Source organism: Scomber scombrus, chromosome 2, assembly GCF_963691925.1.
Source record: "Scomber scombrus chromosome 2, fScoSco1.1, whole genome shotgun sequence".
In the NCBI taxonomy this organism is placed as follows: Eukaryota; Metazoa; Chordata; class Actinopteri; order Scombriformes; family Scombridae; genus Scomber; species Scomber scombrus.
The window spans coordinates 36,798,121-36,815,759 of NC_084971.1; the positions used below are offsets into that span (position 1 = coordinate 36,798,121).

A 17,639-nucleotide genomic window follows, 5' to 3' on the forward strand; every position below is an offset into this window, starting at 1 on the left:
AGGTATGGACAGACAGGTGGACACTCTCACGTATGGACAGACAGGTGGACACTCTCAGGTATGGACAGACAGGTGGACACTCTCAGGTATGGACAGACAGATGGACACTCTCAGGTATGGACAGACAGATGGACACTCTCAGGTATGGACAGACAGGTGGACACTCTCAGGTATGGACAGACAGGTGGACACTCTCAGGTATGGACAGACAGGTGGACACTCTCAGGTATGGACAGACAGGTGGACACTCTCAGGTATGGACAGACAGGTGGACACTCTCAGGTATGGACAGACAGGTGGACACTCTCAGGTATGGACAGGTGGACACTCTCAGGTATGGACAGTAAAGTGGACACTCTCAGGTATGGACAGACAAATTGACACTCTCAGGTATGGACAGTCAGGTGGACACTCTCAGGTAAGAACATACAGATGGACACTCTCAGGTATGGACAGTCAGGTGGACACTCTCAGGTAGACACTCTCAGGTAGACACTCTCAGGTATGGACAGACAGATGGACACTCTCAGGTATGGACAGTAAGGTGGACACTCTCAGGTATGGACAGTCAGGTGGACACTCTCAGGTAGACACTCTCAGGTAGACACTCTCAGGTATGGACAGACAGATGGACACTATCAGGTATGGTCAAACAAATGGACACTCTCAGGTATGGACAGACAGGTGGACACTCTCAGGTATGGACAGACATGTGGACAATCTCAGGTATGGACAGACAGGTGGACACTCTCAGGTATGGACAGACAGATGGACACTCTCAGGTATGGACAGATGGACACTCTCAGGTATGGACAGACAGGTGGACACTCTCACGTATGGACAGACAGGTGGACACTCTCAGGTATGGACAGACAGATGGACACTCTCAGGTATGGACAGACAGGTGGACACTCTCAGGTATGGACAGATGGACAGACACTCTGACTAACTGAGGGACTCTGGTTCATGTGTAATGGTGGATATGAGTGAAGGTGTATGAAGCTGATTGTGTCTTTGTCTCTTCCTCCAGGATGGACCATGGTGGACTGCAGAGACTGAAACCTGGTCTGAGGAAGTGTGAGTGTGTTTTCAGTTTGATTCATGAGAACTTTGAGAAAAACTGGATGAAATATGTAAAAGAAGTGAAAAAAGTTCAAAATGATGGAAAATGTGTTTTGTCAGAAATGGGCGTGGCCTAAACTGACATTTATCTTTAACCAATGAATCCATGAAACAGAAATTTCCTTCTGTTCGTCACAGTTCAGGAGTTAAAAGAGAAATGTTTTATAAATGTCCACATGGTGGAAAAGGTAGGTACATGGTAAGTACCTACAGGTAGGTAGGTATTGGACAATGATGCCTCGTCCGCGAAAGCAACTACATCCGTTAGTCGCATCCAATCATTGTCCAATACCTACGTTTTCCGGTTTGAGTCTCTCTAATGCTGTTGTATTTTGTGATTCACTGTTGTGATTTGCACTTTAGGGCCACCACACTTTACACCAAACTTGATGAAAAACATGAATATTACTGAATATCACTATCATGTTGACTGTTCACAGGTTTTTTAAATAAACTTTATTAATAGTACAAATAACAGTACAGGTTTTATTGTAGAAAATATAAAATAAATGAATCACGAATATATTGTATTATATAAAACAATGCATTATACAAAAAACTGAGAGAAATTAAAACAATCTTAAAGATGAATAAACAATATTTCACAGCAACTTATAAAATGTGACAATGACGTCACAATGTTTGTGAAAAGATGAAACGTCTTTAAAGCTTTTTAGTTTTTGGAGACTCTGCAGACAGAATCAGAGAAAGTCTGAAGTTCAACATCAAACTAGTTTTTGTTTGGAAGAAAATGAAGAAATGTGAATTAGTAAATATGATGTTTGCATAAAAGATCAAGTTATCAACCTCACTGTTGTTAGACTCTCAATAATAAGAGCAGACTCTCTGTAATAGGAACCAAAACTTTATGAGTCTCCCACATTAATAAGAACATCTGAGTCCAAAAGTTACTGAATGAGTACAAACATAAAATAAATGAGACAAAGATTCAACTTCCTTTTAGCAGAAGGAACATAAAGAGGAAACATCAGGTCTAACATAGTGAATACATTCATTGCAGAGATAGTAATCTGTAACATTTATATGAATTTCTTTCATTGAATCAGAAAAGAAATTAAATGTAAACATGATTGACTTGAGTTGAATGTGTGATGTGTCTCCACTTCAGTATGAGACTGCAGAGATGTTGTGATGAATCAGATCAGTGTGATCAGCTGCAGCAGCTCATCAATAAATAAGGAGGCGTGTGAGTCGCTAAAAGACTTGAGTGAAGGCTGCTCTCACGTTTCCTCAGAGCAGAAATACTGTAGAAAGACTTGGGACGAACGTTAAATGGAGGAGCAGAACAACTTCCTGTTCAGGCCAGGATGGAGGAGGAAATATGAAATAAGAGAGTTGAGATGCAGCCTTTGTTATCAGGCTGTGTGACTGTGTGCACACCTGCTTCTGTCTGCTGGTATGAGGCCAACACAGTCGCCATGGAGACGCTTTAAGTTTGAATGGTTTCAGTAAAGTTGTTCATAAATCAACAGATGATAAACTGCAGCTGTATTGTGTCTCGTTCTCTCCATCAGATGCCTGTGAACTGGAACTGGATCCAAACACAATGAACAGAAACCTCAAACTGTCTGATAACAACAGGAAGGTGACGCATGTGGAGGAGGATCAGTCATATCCTGATCATCCAGACAGATTTGATCACTGGCATCAGCTGCTGTGTAGAAATGTTCTGACTGGTCGCTGTTACTGGGAGGTCGAGTGGAGAGGAATAGTTTATATATCAGTGAGTTACAGAAGAATCAGAAGGAAAGGAAACAGTGATGACTGTGGGTTTGGATTGAATGATCAGTCCTGGAGTCTGAGAAGCTCTGCTGGTCGTTACTCTGTCTGGCACAATAAGAGACAAACATCCATCTCCTCCTCCTCCTCCTCCTCCTCCTCCTCTGTCTCTAACAGAGTAGCAGTGTATGTGGACTGTCCTGCTGGCACTCTGTCCTTCTACAGAGTCTCCTCTGACACACTGATCCACCTCCACACCTTCAACACCACATTCACTGAACCTCTGTGTGCTGGGTTTACAGTCTGGTCTGGTTCAGTCTCTCTGTGTCTCTGTAGGAGGGAGAGTCTCTCAGACAGAAACTCTGGTAACTGAAGATCAGCTGCTGAAATCAAACATCACACACACTCTGCACTGTGAAGCAGATCTGTGTCTCAGACTCAAACACTCATTTATTTTTCCTTCTACATGATTCATTGATTAGTCTCAGTTGACTCTGCTGTTGTTACTGTCAGGATCCAATGATTATTTTACTGTAACACAATTAATTAATCAGTGTATAAAACGATTTATTTCCTCACATTTACATCAATGATAATAAAGTCCCAATGTCCTGATTAGCTTGTTGCTAAAATGAGTCAAATTCATATCAAACTATAAACATTATTAAACATAAATAGTTTGAACAATAAAATGTGATCAGGTTTTGTACCTGCTCCACTTTTATCTGGGGATCAGCTGATTGATTTGGCCAAGAAGCCATCTGGTTTCTACACTGAATAATGTATAATGTGCTTTTTTGACCACTAGGTGGCACAAAGAGGTGTTTATGAACGAGGACAACAGGTCAAAGTTCAGCAGAGTGAAGTTTAATGTCATCCCCATATGAGGAGGCAAGAGGTTAAAGTTGAACCTTCAGAAATAAATCAGACTTTAATGGAGTCTCTTGTTTCCTGGTGGAGCTCCGCAGGGTCCAAACACGCTTCCTTCAATTACAGGTTACCATAGCAACAAGAGCGACGCCTCCGCTAGCTAACGTTAAACTTTAAACATCCTGATGAACACCTGACGAGTCTCTACTGTAATCTACTATTTTTGTACATTACAACATATTACATATTAATTACATATTTTAAAGATATTAAACCATAAATGTCAAGAATTTTATACCCTCAAAAAGAATATCTGACATCCTGAGAATGAAACTGTAGAACTTTTATTTCATTTTGCGACAGGTTGCTAAGGGCAGCTAAGGCTCTACGGTTGCTACGGCGATGTGAGAATCTGCTTGGAAAAAATTCTCAAAATGCCCCAGAATTTGGCTTCTGACAAGGTCCCGAACAATTGCAAACTGTGGGAAAACCGTAACTCCTGTCCAAAAACCGAAAACACCGTGAGAGACACAGAAGCCGGCAGATTCTGACAGTGTTTATTTTATTCAGATATTCCTTAAAATGAGCGCGTAAGCTCAGTGCGAAGACAGAGTGAGATTCTTTTGAAAAAAAAGACGATTACATTAGGGTCAATGGGGAGCGAGACAGGTATTGCCGCCGGTCTCGGCCCCCCCATTTAAATTTTGTGCAGACCCCGCCTGTCAATGTCACATTTTTTGAATCCCAACACCTACGTCTACATTTTGACAAAAAATGATTTGTCTCCTTTTCACAGTTTGGTCGTGAGCTCGAGTTAAAAATAAAAATTAAGGTTATTTTTTACTGCTTCTCGCACTCAAGCTAACTGACGCTTCCACTCTAACTTTGAAGAAAAAGTGATTTCCACTCCTCGTTTGACTGATCATAGTTTGAAAAGTTTACATGTTATTTAAAAACAGAAAAAATTCCATTAATTATTATTTTTTATAAATGAGCCTCAAATCTGTTCAGAAGTTATATTTCAGTTATATTTCCTCTTTACTATAAATATAAGTTTTCTCATAGAAGACGCTGCAGTAACTCTTCAACCTAACTTTGCTCGTCTATGACAAGTTTATGTTCAAGAAGACAAAATATGATCTTCTTCTTTTTTATATTGTTAAGTTTACAGTTCACTGAAAACACCCAAAATACTGCAGTACTTTTACTGTAATACTGCATACTACATCACTCATAATACTGCAGTACTTTTACTGTAATACTGCATACTACATCACTATAATACTGCAGTACTTTTACTGTAATACTGCATACTACATCGCTCATAATACTGCAGTACTTTTACTGTAATACTGCATACTACATCACTATAATACTGCAGTACTTTTACTGTAATACTGCATACTACGTCACTATAATACTGCAGTACTTTTACTGTAATACTGCATACTACATCACTCATAATACTGCAGTACTTTTACTGTAATACTGCATACTACATCACTATAATACTGCAGTACTTTCACTGTAATACTGCATACTACATCACTCATAATACTGCAGTACTTTTACTGTAATACTGCATACTACATCACTATAATACTGCAGTACTTTTACTGTAATACTGCATACTACATCACTCATAATACTGCAGTACTTTTACTTGTAATGGAGTATTTGTACATTAGTGTATTAGTAGTTTTACTGCAGTAAAGTATCAGATGCTTTTTCCAGTACTGTTAGTAGTGATAATATGAAGCTTCTGAATGTTTGTTTCTTGTCCAAGAGAGAGACCGTGTCAGTCTCTATATCAAACCTGATCCAATTGACTCATCCCAGGGTCAAAGGTGACTCTGACCAGATGATGTTCTCAGCCGTACTGATGCTGTGCTGCTACACACTAAATCTCCATGTATTATTCTTTTTCCTGACAAGAACCACAGGAGAGGACCAAGGGCTGCAGCTCTCCTCGATGATGCCGTCCTCCAAAAGGCTCTGCACCTGTCTTTTTTTTCTCCTCCGCTTGTCAGGGGAGGTACGGTAGGCTCGTTGCTTCATTGGGGGGTGGTTACCTGTTTGAATGTGGTGTTTGATCAGGTTGGGGTTGCCTGTTCCACCCCGTGCAGGGCTGAACACTCCCTGATGCTTCCCAAGCAAGACCTGCAGCTGTTGACTCTGATCATCAGCCACATCTGGCAGGGGGGTATGTCACATTCATTAACATGGTGAAACACCCCCAGGTGAGAGCGAGGGTGCAGTTTCAGGTCTGAACTCATTTCCAGGATCTAGAAACTAGTTGAACTTGTTCTATGACGCAGCACCTGGCAGGTATTTTTCTCTCTGTTCATTTCCTGGTTGCAGCAGTTGTTTAACTTTTCTCTCTCAGCTGTGACGCAGATATTTTCTCCGTGTGAAGCTTGGGTAAGTGACAGTTTTCAGTTATTTGACAGTAAAAAGTGTAAAAAGCAGAAAGTGAAGCTGCTGTTAGTGTTGAGAGGAGCTCAGCTCAGTTAACAGCTGACTCTGATTAGTCCAGGACTGAGTGGGAATCAACTTTGATCCAGAACAGACTCAGACGCATTTGTACTTTTTCCTTTTTCTCTCCAACATTTAGTCAGTTTGGTCTTTCTATAATAATATTATAAATACTCAGTTGTGTACTATATAGTAGTCTATATACTGTATACTATGGAGTAGTCTATACTACAGAGTATACAGGGAGCAGATGTTAAATGTATCATCATGTTAATGGAGGTTTTCCTCTGACAGCAAACAGCTGAAGACTTTCTGATATTTAATTACATTAAACTGATGAAATGTTTACTGTTACACGTTTTGAATGCAGAACTTTTACTGTAATAAAGTTATTTCACAACTTGACACTATTAACGTCACAGAGATAATTAAATCAGTAGTTTAGTACGCAGGTGACTGTAGGACAAACTACATGATGAAGACTGATGTTTGTGTTGCTGCCTCTTCATCATTTAAGAAGAAGTGAAATAAAGCAGTTTGAGTCAGTTTGTGAGGTCCAGCTGCTGCAGTGTGATCCAACAGTCCTGCAGTAAATCCTCCTTCATCAAGCTTTAATGTTCACTTTGTGTTCATTCAGCTTGTTGCTCATTTTGGAGGCTGCAGTTTGTGCTGCTGTTGAATGATATTGTGTTCTACTGAGAGCTGTTTCTCATATTTAGTCAATTTCTATCAATGAGGGTGGACTAAATAATAGAAACAGCTGATGTTCAAAGCATCAGAGAACAGTAGAGAGAACAGTAGAGAGTCAGTGATGCAGGAACCTGAAGCTGTTCACCTGTTCCACCTCAGCTCCTTTCATGTAGACACACTCATGTGTCTTCACCTCCCGTCTCCTAAAATCTATCAGCTGATTGGTTTTGCTGATGTTGAGCAGCAGCCTGTCAGATGTTTGTCTCCTGGCTGTTTGTAATGGATGATGGTGGTGTGGTCCCTCCTCCAGCTGTCAGTAGAAGGCACATTTGATGTTTGTAGACTTTGACATTGAAGTGATGATGAAGTGATAGCAGCCTCACATCAGATGGACTGATGAAGGAGAATCATCAGCAGCATCTTCTCTCTCTGTGTTTCCTCCACAGCTGAAGCTCCAAAGTCTCTGTGACTGGATGTGAACTGAGCAGCTGAACATCTTCCATGTTGTAGTGAGTGAGTGCAGCTCTCCCAGCAGCTGTTTCTCTGCTATGGATCAGTGTGAGGACAGAGAGGAGGGAGTCCCTCCCTCTAAAAGCTCTCTGTGTGGGGAACATGACAGCCAGACCAAAGCTCAGAGGTGAGATGAGGATCTCTAACTGTCCATCACTGTTCTCCACTCACATCACTCCACCATCATTATTCACACTCACTGTCACATCTGACACTCAACTTCTGAATAATAAGTCACAATAACTCAGAATGAACTACTAACTTTGTGAGTTAACAAAGAGCTCAACCACTGATTAGTCAACTAATCAACTAAGATGAGACAGCATCTTTCATCAGATGACATGTTGATGAACAGGAGAACGTTTCTCATCCACTGTCTTCTTACTGATTTTCATTCTGCTTCTAAAACTTCAGCTGCTGACAGTCTGCTCAACATTCATCTTTTTAAACTCTTTGATTTGTTGTTTGTTTGTATCAGGATGCAGCAGCAGAGAGCAGACTCTCCTGAACCCAGCTGTGTGTCCATGAAGAGTGACGCGTCTATGGGTCGTCCTGTTAAGTTTAAAGATGGACAACCTGCTGATGGAAGGTAAGAATTTTAAAATGGTTGGCCGATTGTCGAACCTCTGACTCAGGAGGAGCGATGTAGATTCTGGCCGTGGAACATTGGACCAGCTCTGCAGGGATCCTGGAGGGGTCATGGGAGTTCACACATCCAGTCTACATGTGCTTTGTGGACTTGGAGAAGGCTTAGGACCGTGTCCCTCGGGGGACCTTGTGGGAGGAGTTGTGGGAGTTTGGGGTACCAGGGTCTCTGCTGCGAGCCATTGGGTCCCTATACAACCGCTGTGAGAGCTGTGTTTACATTCTCTGCTGTAAGTCAGACCTGGTCTCAGTGGGTGTTGGGCTCCATCAGGGCTGTCCCTGGTCTCTGATCCTGTTGGTGATCTTCATGGACAGAGTCTAAAGGTGCAGCCGGGGGAGGAGAGAGTCCAGTTTGGGGACCTCGGAACCACCTCTCTGCTTTCTGTGGTTGATGTTGTTCTGTTGGTCTCTACATGTGAAGCGGGATGAGAGTCAGCACCTCCACATCTGAGGCCATGTTGCTCTGCTGGAACAAGGTGGACTGCCCCCTCAGGTTTGGGGGGAGGGGGGCGGGTCACTGCCCCAAGCAGAGGAATTTAAGTATCTCTGGGTCTTGTTCACAAGTGAGGTTGACAGGCGGATCGGTGCAGCATCAGCAGTGATGCAGGTGGATGGGTGCAGCATCAGTACCGGACCGTCCTGGTGAAGAAAGAGCTGAGCCTGAAGGTGAAGCTCTCAGTGTAGCAGTCAGTCTACATCCCAACCCTCACCTATGCTCACCAGCTTTGGGTAGTGACCCAAACAATGAGATGCTGGATCCAAGCAGAGAGTGTCTGGGCCCTTAGAGATCGGGTCAGGAGTTCAGACATCTGGGGGAGGCTAGGAGTAGAGCTGCTGCTCCTTCACATGGAGCCAGCTGAGGTGGTTTGGGCTCCTGGTCAGGATCCTCCTGGACGCCCCCCTTTAGAGGAGTTCCAGGTCCAACTTGGAGGAGACCCAGAAAATGCTGGAGGGATTATATATCCCTTCTGGCCTGGTTGGGTGTAGTGGAGGCACTGAGCAGCAGTTCTTTAGTGTTAACTTCATGCTTTTTTGCACTTCTTTATTCAAAATGAGTGAGAGCAGTATATGTAGTGAGGAGCTGATGAGGGAATTACACAGTGGCAGCTGGTGAGCAGGTGGGTTTGAAACTGAAGGCAGGGACAGAAACAGACAGGACAACACAAACAGAGCTTAAACAGGAATCATGACAGTCGCCCCCTCAAGGGACAGCTCCCTAATGTCCCCCAGGCTGGTCAGGAGGGAGAAAACAAAGAGGAGAAAGAAGGCAGGACAGATGGACAGGACCACTCTGGAGGCTGAAAGAGCTGCTCAGGGCAGAACATTTGGGGACCAAGGTGTCAACAAAACCACGGAGAAAGGAGAACAAGAGACAGGAGGACCTCAGCAGGGGGGCTGATGTTTTGGGAGCTGGCTGTGTGTCTGTGGAGGCAGCAGAGACTCAGTGAAGCTGGACAGCAGAGACTCAGTGAAGCTGGGCAGCAGTTCTTTGGTATTAACTTCATGCTTTTTTCACTTCTTTATTCATATCAGGATGCAGCAGCAGAGAGCAGACTCTCCTGAACCCAGCTGTGTGTCCATGAAGAGTGACTGGTCTATGGGTGGTCTTATTAACTTTAAAGATGGACAACCTGCTGATGGAAGGTAGGAATTTAACATCCAGTAATCAGAGAAGCATTTACATCTGTGAAAACACATAAAGCACCAGGGCCAGTCTTTAAAAAGATGTTTGGATCACCTTGTAGCTGCTCTAACAGAGTCTGTACAGAGTAAAAGCTGCTTGATGCTGTGTTCATCCATCTGAAGGTGAACTGGGATGTTTATAGTTCCATCTTTAGTTATTGAGGTTGGCACAGATTGTTACTGAGCCATAGAACTCCTGCTGAACATCCTCACTTCCTTCTTCTTCTGTTGACTCATGACCAAGTCGCTGCCATCCTCTTTTCATCACTGCAGCAATATAAACTCATCAGTCACTCTGTTCTGAAAGATTTCTATTAATTCTGACATTTAAACTGATGATTAATCCTTCATTTCTTCTAGCTTTAACTTGCTTTTGTCTCTGTTTTATTAGTATCAGGATGCAGCAGCAGAGAGCAGACTCTCCTGCACCCAGCTGTGTCTCCATTAAGAGTGACTGGTCTATGGGTCATCCTCCTGTGTTTAAAGATGGACAACCTGCTGATGGAAGGTAAGAATTTAACATCCAGTAATCAGAGCAGCATTTACAGGAGTTCATTTAGTCATCATGACAGAACGTCTTTAATAAGCTGAGTGCAGATTTGAATCATTAAATGTCCTTAAACGTGATGTTTTCTCCACAGAGTTCAGCAGCAGAGCTCAGAGGTTCCCAGTGATCAGTCTGCACAGCAGCATCAAACACAGCTGGACTCCATATTTATGGTGTGTACATGTACAAACACACCTTTTACTATTAACTCCATCAACCACAGATGAAATACTAAAGTAGCATTCAGGTCCTAACAGTGTCCATGCTGCTCTGTTTAGACCAGCAGGCCTTCAGACTGACACATGAATCACATGTTGTGTTCTACCAGTTTAAATGAAATGTTCACTTTATCTTTCTGTTCCAGCTGCTGGAGGACAACATCGTCACTTTTGTGAAGAAAGAGCTGAAGAGAGTCCAGAGGGGTCTGAGTCCAGATTACCCAGAATGCTTAGAGAGTCAGAGGGAGGATGAGGAGGTGTTGGACGGTGAGGAGGAAGAGCAGAGGAGGAGCAGCAGAGAGGCATTTCTGAAGATCACACTGCACTTCCTGAGGAGAATGAAGCAGGAGGAGCTGGCTGAGCTTCTGCAGAGCAGTAAGAGGATTTTAACAGATTTAACATGATGGAGAGGAAATGGAGGCAACATGGGAGAGGTTTATATTTCATACTCTGCTGTAAATATGCTGCACACATCTGCATCAGATCAGAGGCTGTTTGTCCTCCACTGATGAGCTGAATAAACATGTTCAGATTTCTAGACTTTCTGTAGGATCCACTCACTGATTTCATTTGTTGTTTGTTCATTCAGGAACTCGTGCTGCAAAGTGTCGACGTAAACTCAAGTCTAACCTGCAGAAGAAGTTCCAGTGTCTGTTTGAGGGGATCGCTAAAGCAGGAAACCCAACCCTTCTGAATCAGATCTACACACCGCTCTACATCACAGAGGGAGGGACTGCAGAGGTCAATGATGAACATGAGATCAGACAGATTGAAACAGCATCCAGGAAACCAGACAGACCAGAAACAACAATCAGACAAGAAGACATCTTTAAAGCCTCACCTGGAAGAGATGAACCAATCAGAACAGTGATGACAAAGGGAGTGGCTGGCATTGGGAAAACAGTCTTAACACAGAAGTTCACTCTGGACTGGGCTGAAGACAAAGCCAACCAGGACATACACTTCACATTTCCATTCACTTTCAGAGAGCTGAATGTGCTGAAAGAGAAAAAGTACAGCTTGGTGGAACTTGTTCATCACTTCTTTACTGAAACCAAAGAAGCAGGAATCTGCAGGTTTGAAGAGTTCCAGGTTGTGTTCATCTTTGACGGTCTGGATGAGTGTCGACTTCCTCTGGACTTCCACAACACTGAGATCCTGACTGATGTTACAGAGTCCACCTCAGTGGATGTGCTGCTGACAAACCTCATCAGGGGGAAACTGCTTCCCTCTGCTCGCCTCTGGATAACCACACGACCTGCAGCAGCCAATCAGATCCCTCCTGAGTGTGTCGGAATGGTGACAGAGGTCAGAGGGTTCACTGACCCACAGAAGGAGGAGTACTTCAGGAAGAGATTCAGAGATGAGGAGCAGGCCAGAACCATCATCTCCCACATCAAGACATCACGAAGCCTCCACATCATGTGCCACATCCCAGTCTTCTGCTGGATCACTGCTACAGTTCTGGAGGATGTGTTGAAAAGCAGAGAGGGAGGAGAGATGCCCGAGACCCTGACTGAGATGTACATCCACTTCCTGGTGCTTCAGTCCAAACTGAAGAACGTCAAGTATGATGGAGGAGCTGAGACAGATCCACACTGGAGTCCAGAGAGCAGGAAGATGATTGAGTCTCTGGGAAAACTGGCTTTTGAGCAGCTGCAGAAAGGCAACCTGATCTTCTATGAATCAGACCTGACAGAGTGTGGCATCGATATCAGAGCAGCCTCAGTGTACTCAGGAGTGTTCACACAGGTCTTTAAAGAGGAGAGAGGGCTGTACCAGGACAAGGTGTTCTGCTTCGTCCATCTGAGCCTTCAGGAGTTTCTGGCTGCTCTTCATGTCCATCTGACATTCATCAACTCTGGAGTCAATCTGCTGGAAGAAGAACAAACAACATCCTGGTGGTCTGAAGTGTTTGGAGACAAATCAACACGTTTCTACCAGAGTGCTGTGGACGAGGCCTTAAAGAGTCCAAATGGACACCTGGACTTGTTCCTCCGCTTCCTCCTGGGTCTTTCACTGCAGACCAATCAGACTCTCCTACGAGGCCTGCTGACACAGACAGGAAGTAGCTCACAGACCAATCAGGAAGCAGTCGAGTACATCAAGAAGAAGATCAGTGAGAATGTGTCTGCAGAGAGAAGCATCAATCTGTTCCACTGTCTGAATGAACTGAATGATCGTTCTCTAGTGGAGCAGATCCAACAGTACCTGAGATCAGGAAGTCTCTCCACAGATGAACTGTTTCCTGCTCAGTGGTCAGCTCTGGTCTTCATCTTACTGTCATCAGAAAAAGATCTGGACGTGTTTGACCTGAAGAAATACTCTGCTTCAGAGGAGGCTCTTCTGAGGCTGCTGCCAGTGGTCAAAGTCTCCAACAAAGCTCTGTAGGTGCACACAGAACTATCCAGATTAATCTTTGCTCAAGCAATATTTACAATTGTTTCTTCTATTCTGCTGATTCTTCTGCAGGCTGAGCGGCTGTAACATCTCAGAGAGAAGCTGTGCAGCTCTGTCCTCAGTTCTCAGTTCCCAGTCCTCTAGTCTGAGAGATCTGGACCTGAGTAACAACGACCTGCAGGATTCAGGAGTGAAGCAGCTTTCTTCTGGACTGGAGAGTCCACACTGTACACTGGAGACCCTCAGGTCAGTTTTTATGATTATGTATATAAAGTAATACTTTTGTTTTCTCCAGTTTCTAATTTACATGAAGAGTTCTTATAATAAACATATTTTCTGTACCTTCTGAGCCGATGTGTTGTAATATCAGAGGTGGAAAAAGTTCTCTCATTGTGTACTAAAGTAGAAGTACTGATTCAACTCTTTGCTAAAGTAAAAGTAATATTTGGGCTGTCAGTGTTAATGAGATGTGATTAAAGGTGAGCATAATGCATTCAAAAATGTTAATCTCTCCTCACTGATTCACTGACTGTCACAGATTGTGTTGTATAAATATATATTATATATAATGTAACTATTAGTGCTGTTATAATGGAGCAGTGTAAAGTGAGTCTTTCACTGAGTCTATGACAGCAGTCTTCCTGCTCTGTCTGCACATTGTTGAACTTTCCCTCAGTAGCACATTTAGATATGAGCAGTCACCCGGGGGGGTTAGGGGGGGGGCATCTTACCAGGGACACATAGCAAACACACCAAAATAAAAATAAAAAGATGTATTCTATAGTTTATTTACACGTCATGTCTTCTTTTTATAAAGTCACTGAGGTTGAAACAAGTAATGAGTCTGTTTGACAATGTGAGGAGTAGAAAGTCCAGATATCTGTGTTCAGATGGAGGGAGGAAGAGTAAACTACTTGAGTACAGTAACCAATACAAGTAAAGTACAGATACTTTGTTACTTCCCTCCTCTGTGTATGATCAAGTATACAGTAAGTACAATTCCTTTCACACCAACATGTTAGTCAGAATGTGTTTGTCATTTAATCTTTAATGAAGACTCAAAGTAAAGCATTATTATTGTTAAGAAACTTCTCTTCAAGAATGCACAGAGTCGCTGGCAGCAAGGAGACAAGTCACATACAGTAGTACAGAGTTGTCTGACTGGATTTCTTCAGGCTACTCCTGTATAGGTAGAGATTACACACTTTGTGGAGAGACTTTTCTACAATGAATGTGGGGGGGGTTTCCTTATTTGGATACTCTTCCAAGCACTAATGAAGCAAATAATGAAGTGATGAATAACACACAAGCTATAAGTCCTTGACTAAAAAGGCAGTATGACTTGATACAATGTCTTCTTTTAACAAAGATATATAAGCATTTTTCTTACAATTAAATTTCTATTAAATCTTCTTAGTGTCTTTAGAAATGTTGTCAAATAATATTTTACTTTAAAGACATTTCTTCTGCCACAGTTAAAACAGAATGGCATTAGATTAAACTCTGAGCTTCAGCAATTCAGCCTCCAGCAGCAACATGTGCTTTCTCTCCTTCTACTAACCTAAAATGTATCTGCATGACACCAACATACAGCAGGGGGCGCTGAGTGTGAACATAAAGGCCTGAAGGACAAAATCCTGTTTACTGAGTTGAGAATGTGTTTAAGCTCATTAGATGAACTGTTGTGTGTGTTCAGTCTGTCAGGATGTCTGATCACAGAGGAAGGCTGTGCTTCTCTGGCCTCAGCTCTGAACTCCAACCCCTCCCATCTGAGAGAGCTGGACCTGAGCTACAATCATCCAGGAGACTCAGGAGAGAAGCTTCTGTCTGCTGGACTGGAGGATCCACACTGGAGACTGGACACTCTCAGGTATGGAAAGACAGGTGGACACTCTCAGGTATTGACAGACAGGTGGACACTCTCAGGTATGGACAGACAGGTGGACACTCTCAGGTATGGACAGACAGGTGGACACTCTCAGGTATGGACAGGTGGACACTCTCAGGTATGGACAGACAGATGGACACTCTCAGGTATGGACAGACAGATGGACACTCTCAGGTATGGACAGACAGGTAGACACTCTCAGGTATGGACAGACAGGTGGACACTCTCAGGTATGGACAGACAGGTAGACACTCTCAGGTATGGACAGACAGGTGGACACTCTCAGGTATGGACAGGTGGACACTCTCAGGTATGGACAGACAGGTGGACACTCTCAGGTACGGACAGACAGATGGACACTCTCAGGTATGGACAGACAGGTGGACACTCTCAGGTATGGACAGACAGGTGGACACTCTCAGGTATGGACAGATGGACAGACACTCTGACTAACTGAGGGACTCTGGTTCATGTTTAATGGTGGATATGAGTGAAGGTGTATGAAGCTGATTGTGTCTTTGTCTCTTCCTCCAGGATGGACCATGGTGGACTGCAGAGACTGAAACCTGGTCTGAGGAAGTGTGAGTGTGTTCTCAGTTTGATTCATGAGAACTTTGAGAACTTGATTCATGAGAAAAACTGGATGAAATATGTAAAAGAAGTGAAAAAAGTTCAAAATGATGGAAAATGTGTTCTGGCAGAAATGGGCGTGGCCTAAACTGACATTTATCTTGAACCAATGAATCCATGAAACAGAAATTTCCTTCTGTTCGTCACAGTTCAGGAGTTAAAAGAGAAATGTTTTATAAATGTCCACATGGTGGCGCTACCTGCTCCAAAATGTCCCTCATGTCTCTCCTGCAGATAAAGTTCATTCATTCATACTGACTTCAGCTGTTTGGAGCATTTGGACTAAAATGTGTTTGTAACAGTTTGAGATGAAAATAACAGACTTGATGTGCAAAGACCTTCACTTTACACCAAACTTGATGAAAAAACATGAATATTACTGAATATCACTGTCATGTTGACTGTTCATGTTCTAACTGAACTGTTAAAGGTCCACTTACTCTGAGTGAAGGCTGCTCTCACGTTTCCTCAGAGCAGAAATACTGTAGAAAGACTTGGGATGAACGTTAAATGGAGGAGCAGAACAACTTCCTGTTCAGGCCAGGATGGAGGAGGAAATATGAAATAAGAGAGTTGAGATGCAGCCTTTGTTATCAAGCTGTGTGACTGTGTGCACACCTGCTTCTGTCTGCTGGTATGAGGCCAACACAGTCGTCATGGAGACGCTTTAAGTTTGAATGGTTTCAGTAAAGTTGTTCATAAATCAACAGATGATAAACTGCAGCTGTATTGTGTCTCGTTCTCTCCATCAGATGCCTGTGAACTGGAACTGGATCCAAACACAGTGAACAGAAAACTCAAACTGTCTGACAACAACAGGAAGGTGACACGTGTGGGGCATCAGTCATATCCTGATCATCCAGACAGATTTGACTGTGATCCTCAGCTGCTGTGTAGAAATGTTCTGACTGGTCGCTGTTACTGGGAGGTCGAGTTGAGAGGAAGAGTTGATGTAGCAGTGAGTTACAGAAGAATCAGCAGGAAAGGAAACAGTGAAGACTGTTGGTTTGGAGGGAATGATCAGTCCTGGAGTCTGATCTGCTCTGATGCTGGTTACTCTGTCTGGCACAATAAGAGACAAACATCCTCCTCCTCCTCCTCCTCCTCCTCATCCATCTCCTCCTCCTCCTCCTCCTCCTCCTCCTCCTCTGTCTCTAACAGAGTAGCAGTGTATGTGGACTGTCCTGCTGGCACTCTGTCCTTCTACAGAGTCTCATCTGACACACTGATCCACCTCCACACCTTCACCACCACATTCATTGAACCTCTGTATGCTGGGTTTGGAGTCTGGTCTTGTTCCTCAGTATCTCTGTAGGAGGGAGAGTCTCTCTGTGTCCTCTGTAGGAAGGAGAGTCTCTCTGTGTCCTCTGTAGGAGGGAGAGTCTCTCTGTGTCCTCTGTAGGAGGGACAGTCTCTCTGTGTCTCTGTAGGAGGGAGAGTCTCTCTGTGTCTCTGTAGGAGAGAGAGTCTCTCAGACAGAAACTCTGCTGACTGAAGATCAGCTGCTGAAATCAAACATCACACACACTCTGCACTGTGACGCAGATCTGTCTCAGACTCAAACACTCAGTTATTTTTCCTTCTACATGATTCATTGATTAGTCTCAGTTGACTCTGCTGTTGTTACTGTCAGGATCCAATGATTATTTTACTGTAACACAATTAATTCATCAGTGTATAAAACGATTTATTTCCTCACATTTACATCAATGATAATAAAGTCCCAACGTCCTGATTAGCTTGTTGCTAAAATGAGTCAAATTCATATCAAACTATAAACATTATTAAACATAAATAAACAAGTTGGAACTATAACATGTGATCAGGTTTTGTACCTGCTCCACTTTTATCTGGGGATCAGCTGATTGATTTGGTCAAGAAACCATCTGGTTTCTACACTGATTAATGTGTAATGTGCTTTTTTAACACTAGGTGGCACAAAGAGGTGTTTATGAACGAGGACAACAGGTCAAAGTTCAGCAGAGTGAAGTTTACAATAAAGGTATAAAATATATGCTGGCAGTGAGTTAACAAGTAGTAGTCGTAATAGTAGTAGTAGTACAGTATTAATAGTAGTAGTAGTAGTAGTAGTAGTACAGTAGTAGTAATGGTAGTAATATTAGTACAGTAACAGTAGTAGTATTATTATTATTATTATTAGTAGTAGTAGTAGTAGTAGTAGTACTACAGTAGTAATAGTAGTAGTAGTACTACAGTAGTA

The 17,639-nt window shown here is 43.0% G+C and overlaps 2 protein-coding genes across 2 annotated transcripts in view; both read left to right on the forward strand.

Moving 5' to 3' along the window:
- LOC133999159 (NACHT, LRR and PYD domains-containing protein 3-like) overlaps positions 1 to 3,236 on the forward strand; it is a 68,847-nt gene extending 65,611 nt beyond the window's left edge. The window contains exons 14-15 of the mRNA XM_062438341.1: positions 1,031 to 1,077; positions 2,658 to 3,236. Coding sequence (XP_062294325.1) covers positions 1,031 to 1,077; positions 2,658 to 3,235 — 625 coding nt within the window. The 3' untranslated portion in view covers position 3,236. The remainder of the gene's footprint in view (positions 1 to 1,030; positions 1,078 to 2,657) is intronic.
- A 6,897-nt stretch (positions 3,237 to 10,133) lies between these two features.
- Positions 10,134 to 17,373, forward strand: LOC133987553 (NACHT, LRR and PYD domains-containing protein 12-like). The gene is made up of 5 exons (XM_062426955.1): positions 10,134 to 10,243; positions 14,597 to 14,770; positions 15,323 to 15,369; positions 16,171 to 16,248; positions 17,351 to 17,373. Exons 1-5 carry the CDS (start codon positions 10,134 to 10,136, stop codon positions 17,371 to 17,373), a joined length of 432 nt encoding a protein of 143 aa, XP_062282939.1.
- The last annotated feature ends 266 nt before the right edge of the window (positions 17,374 to 17,639 follow it).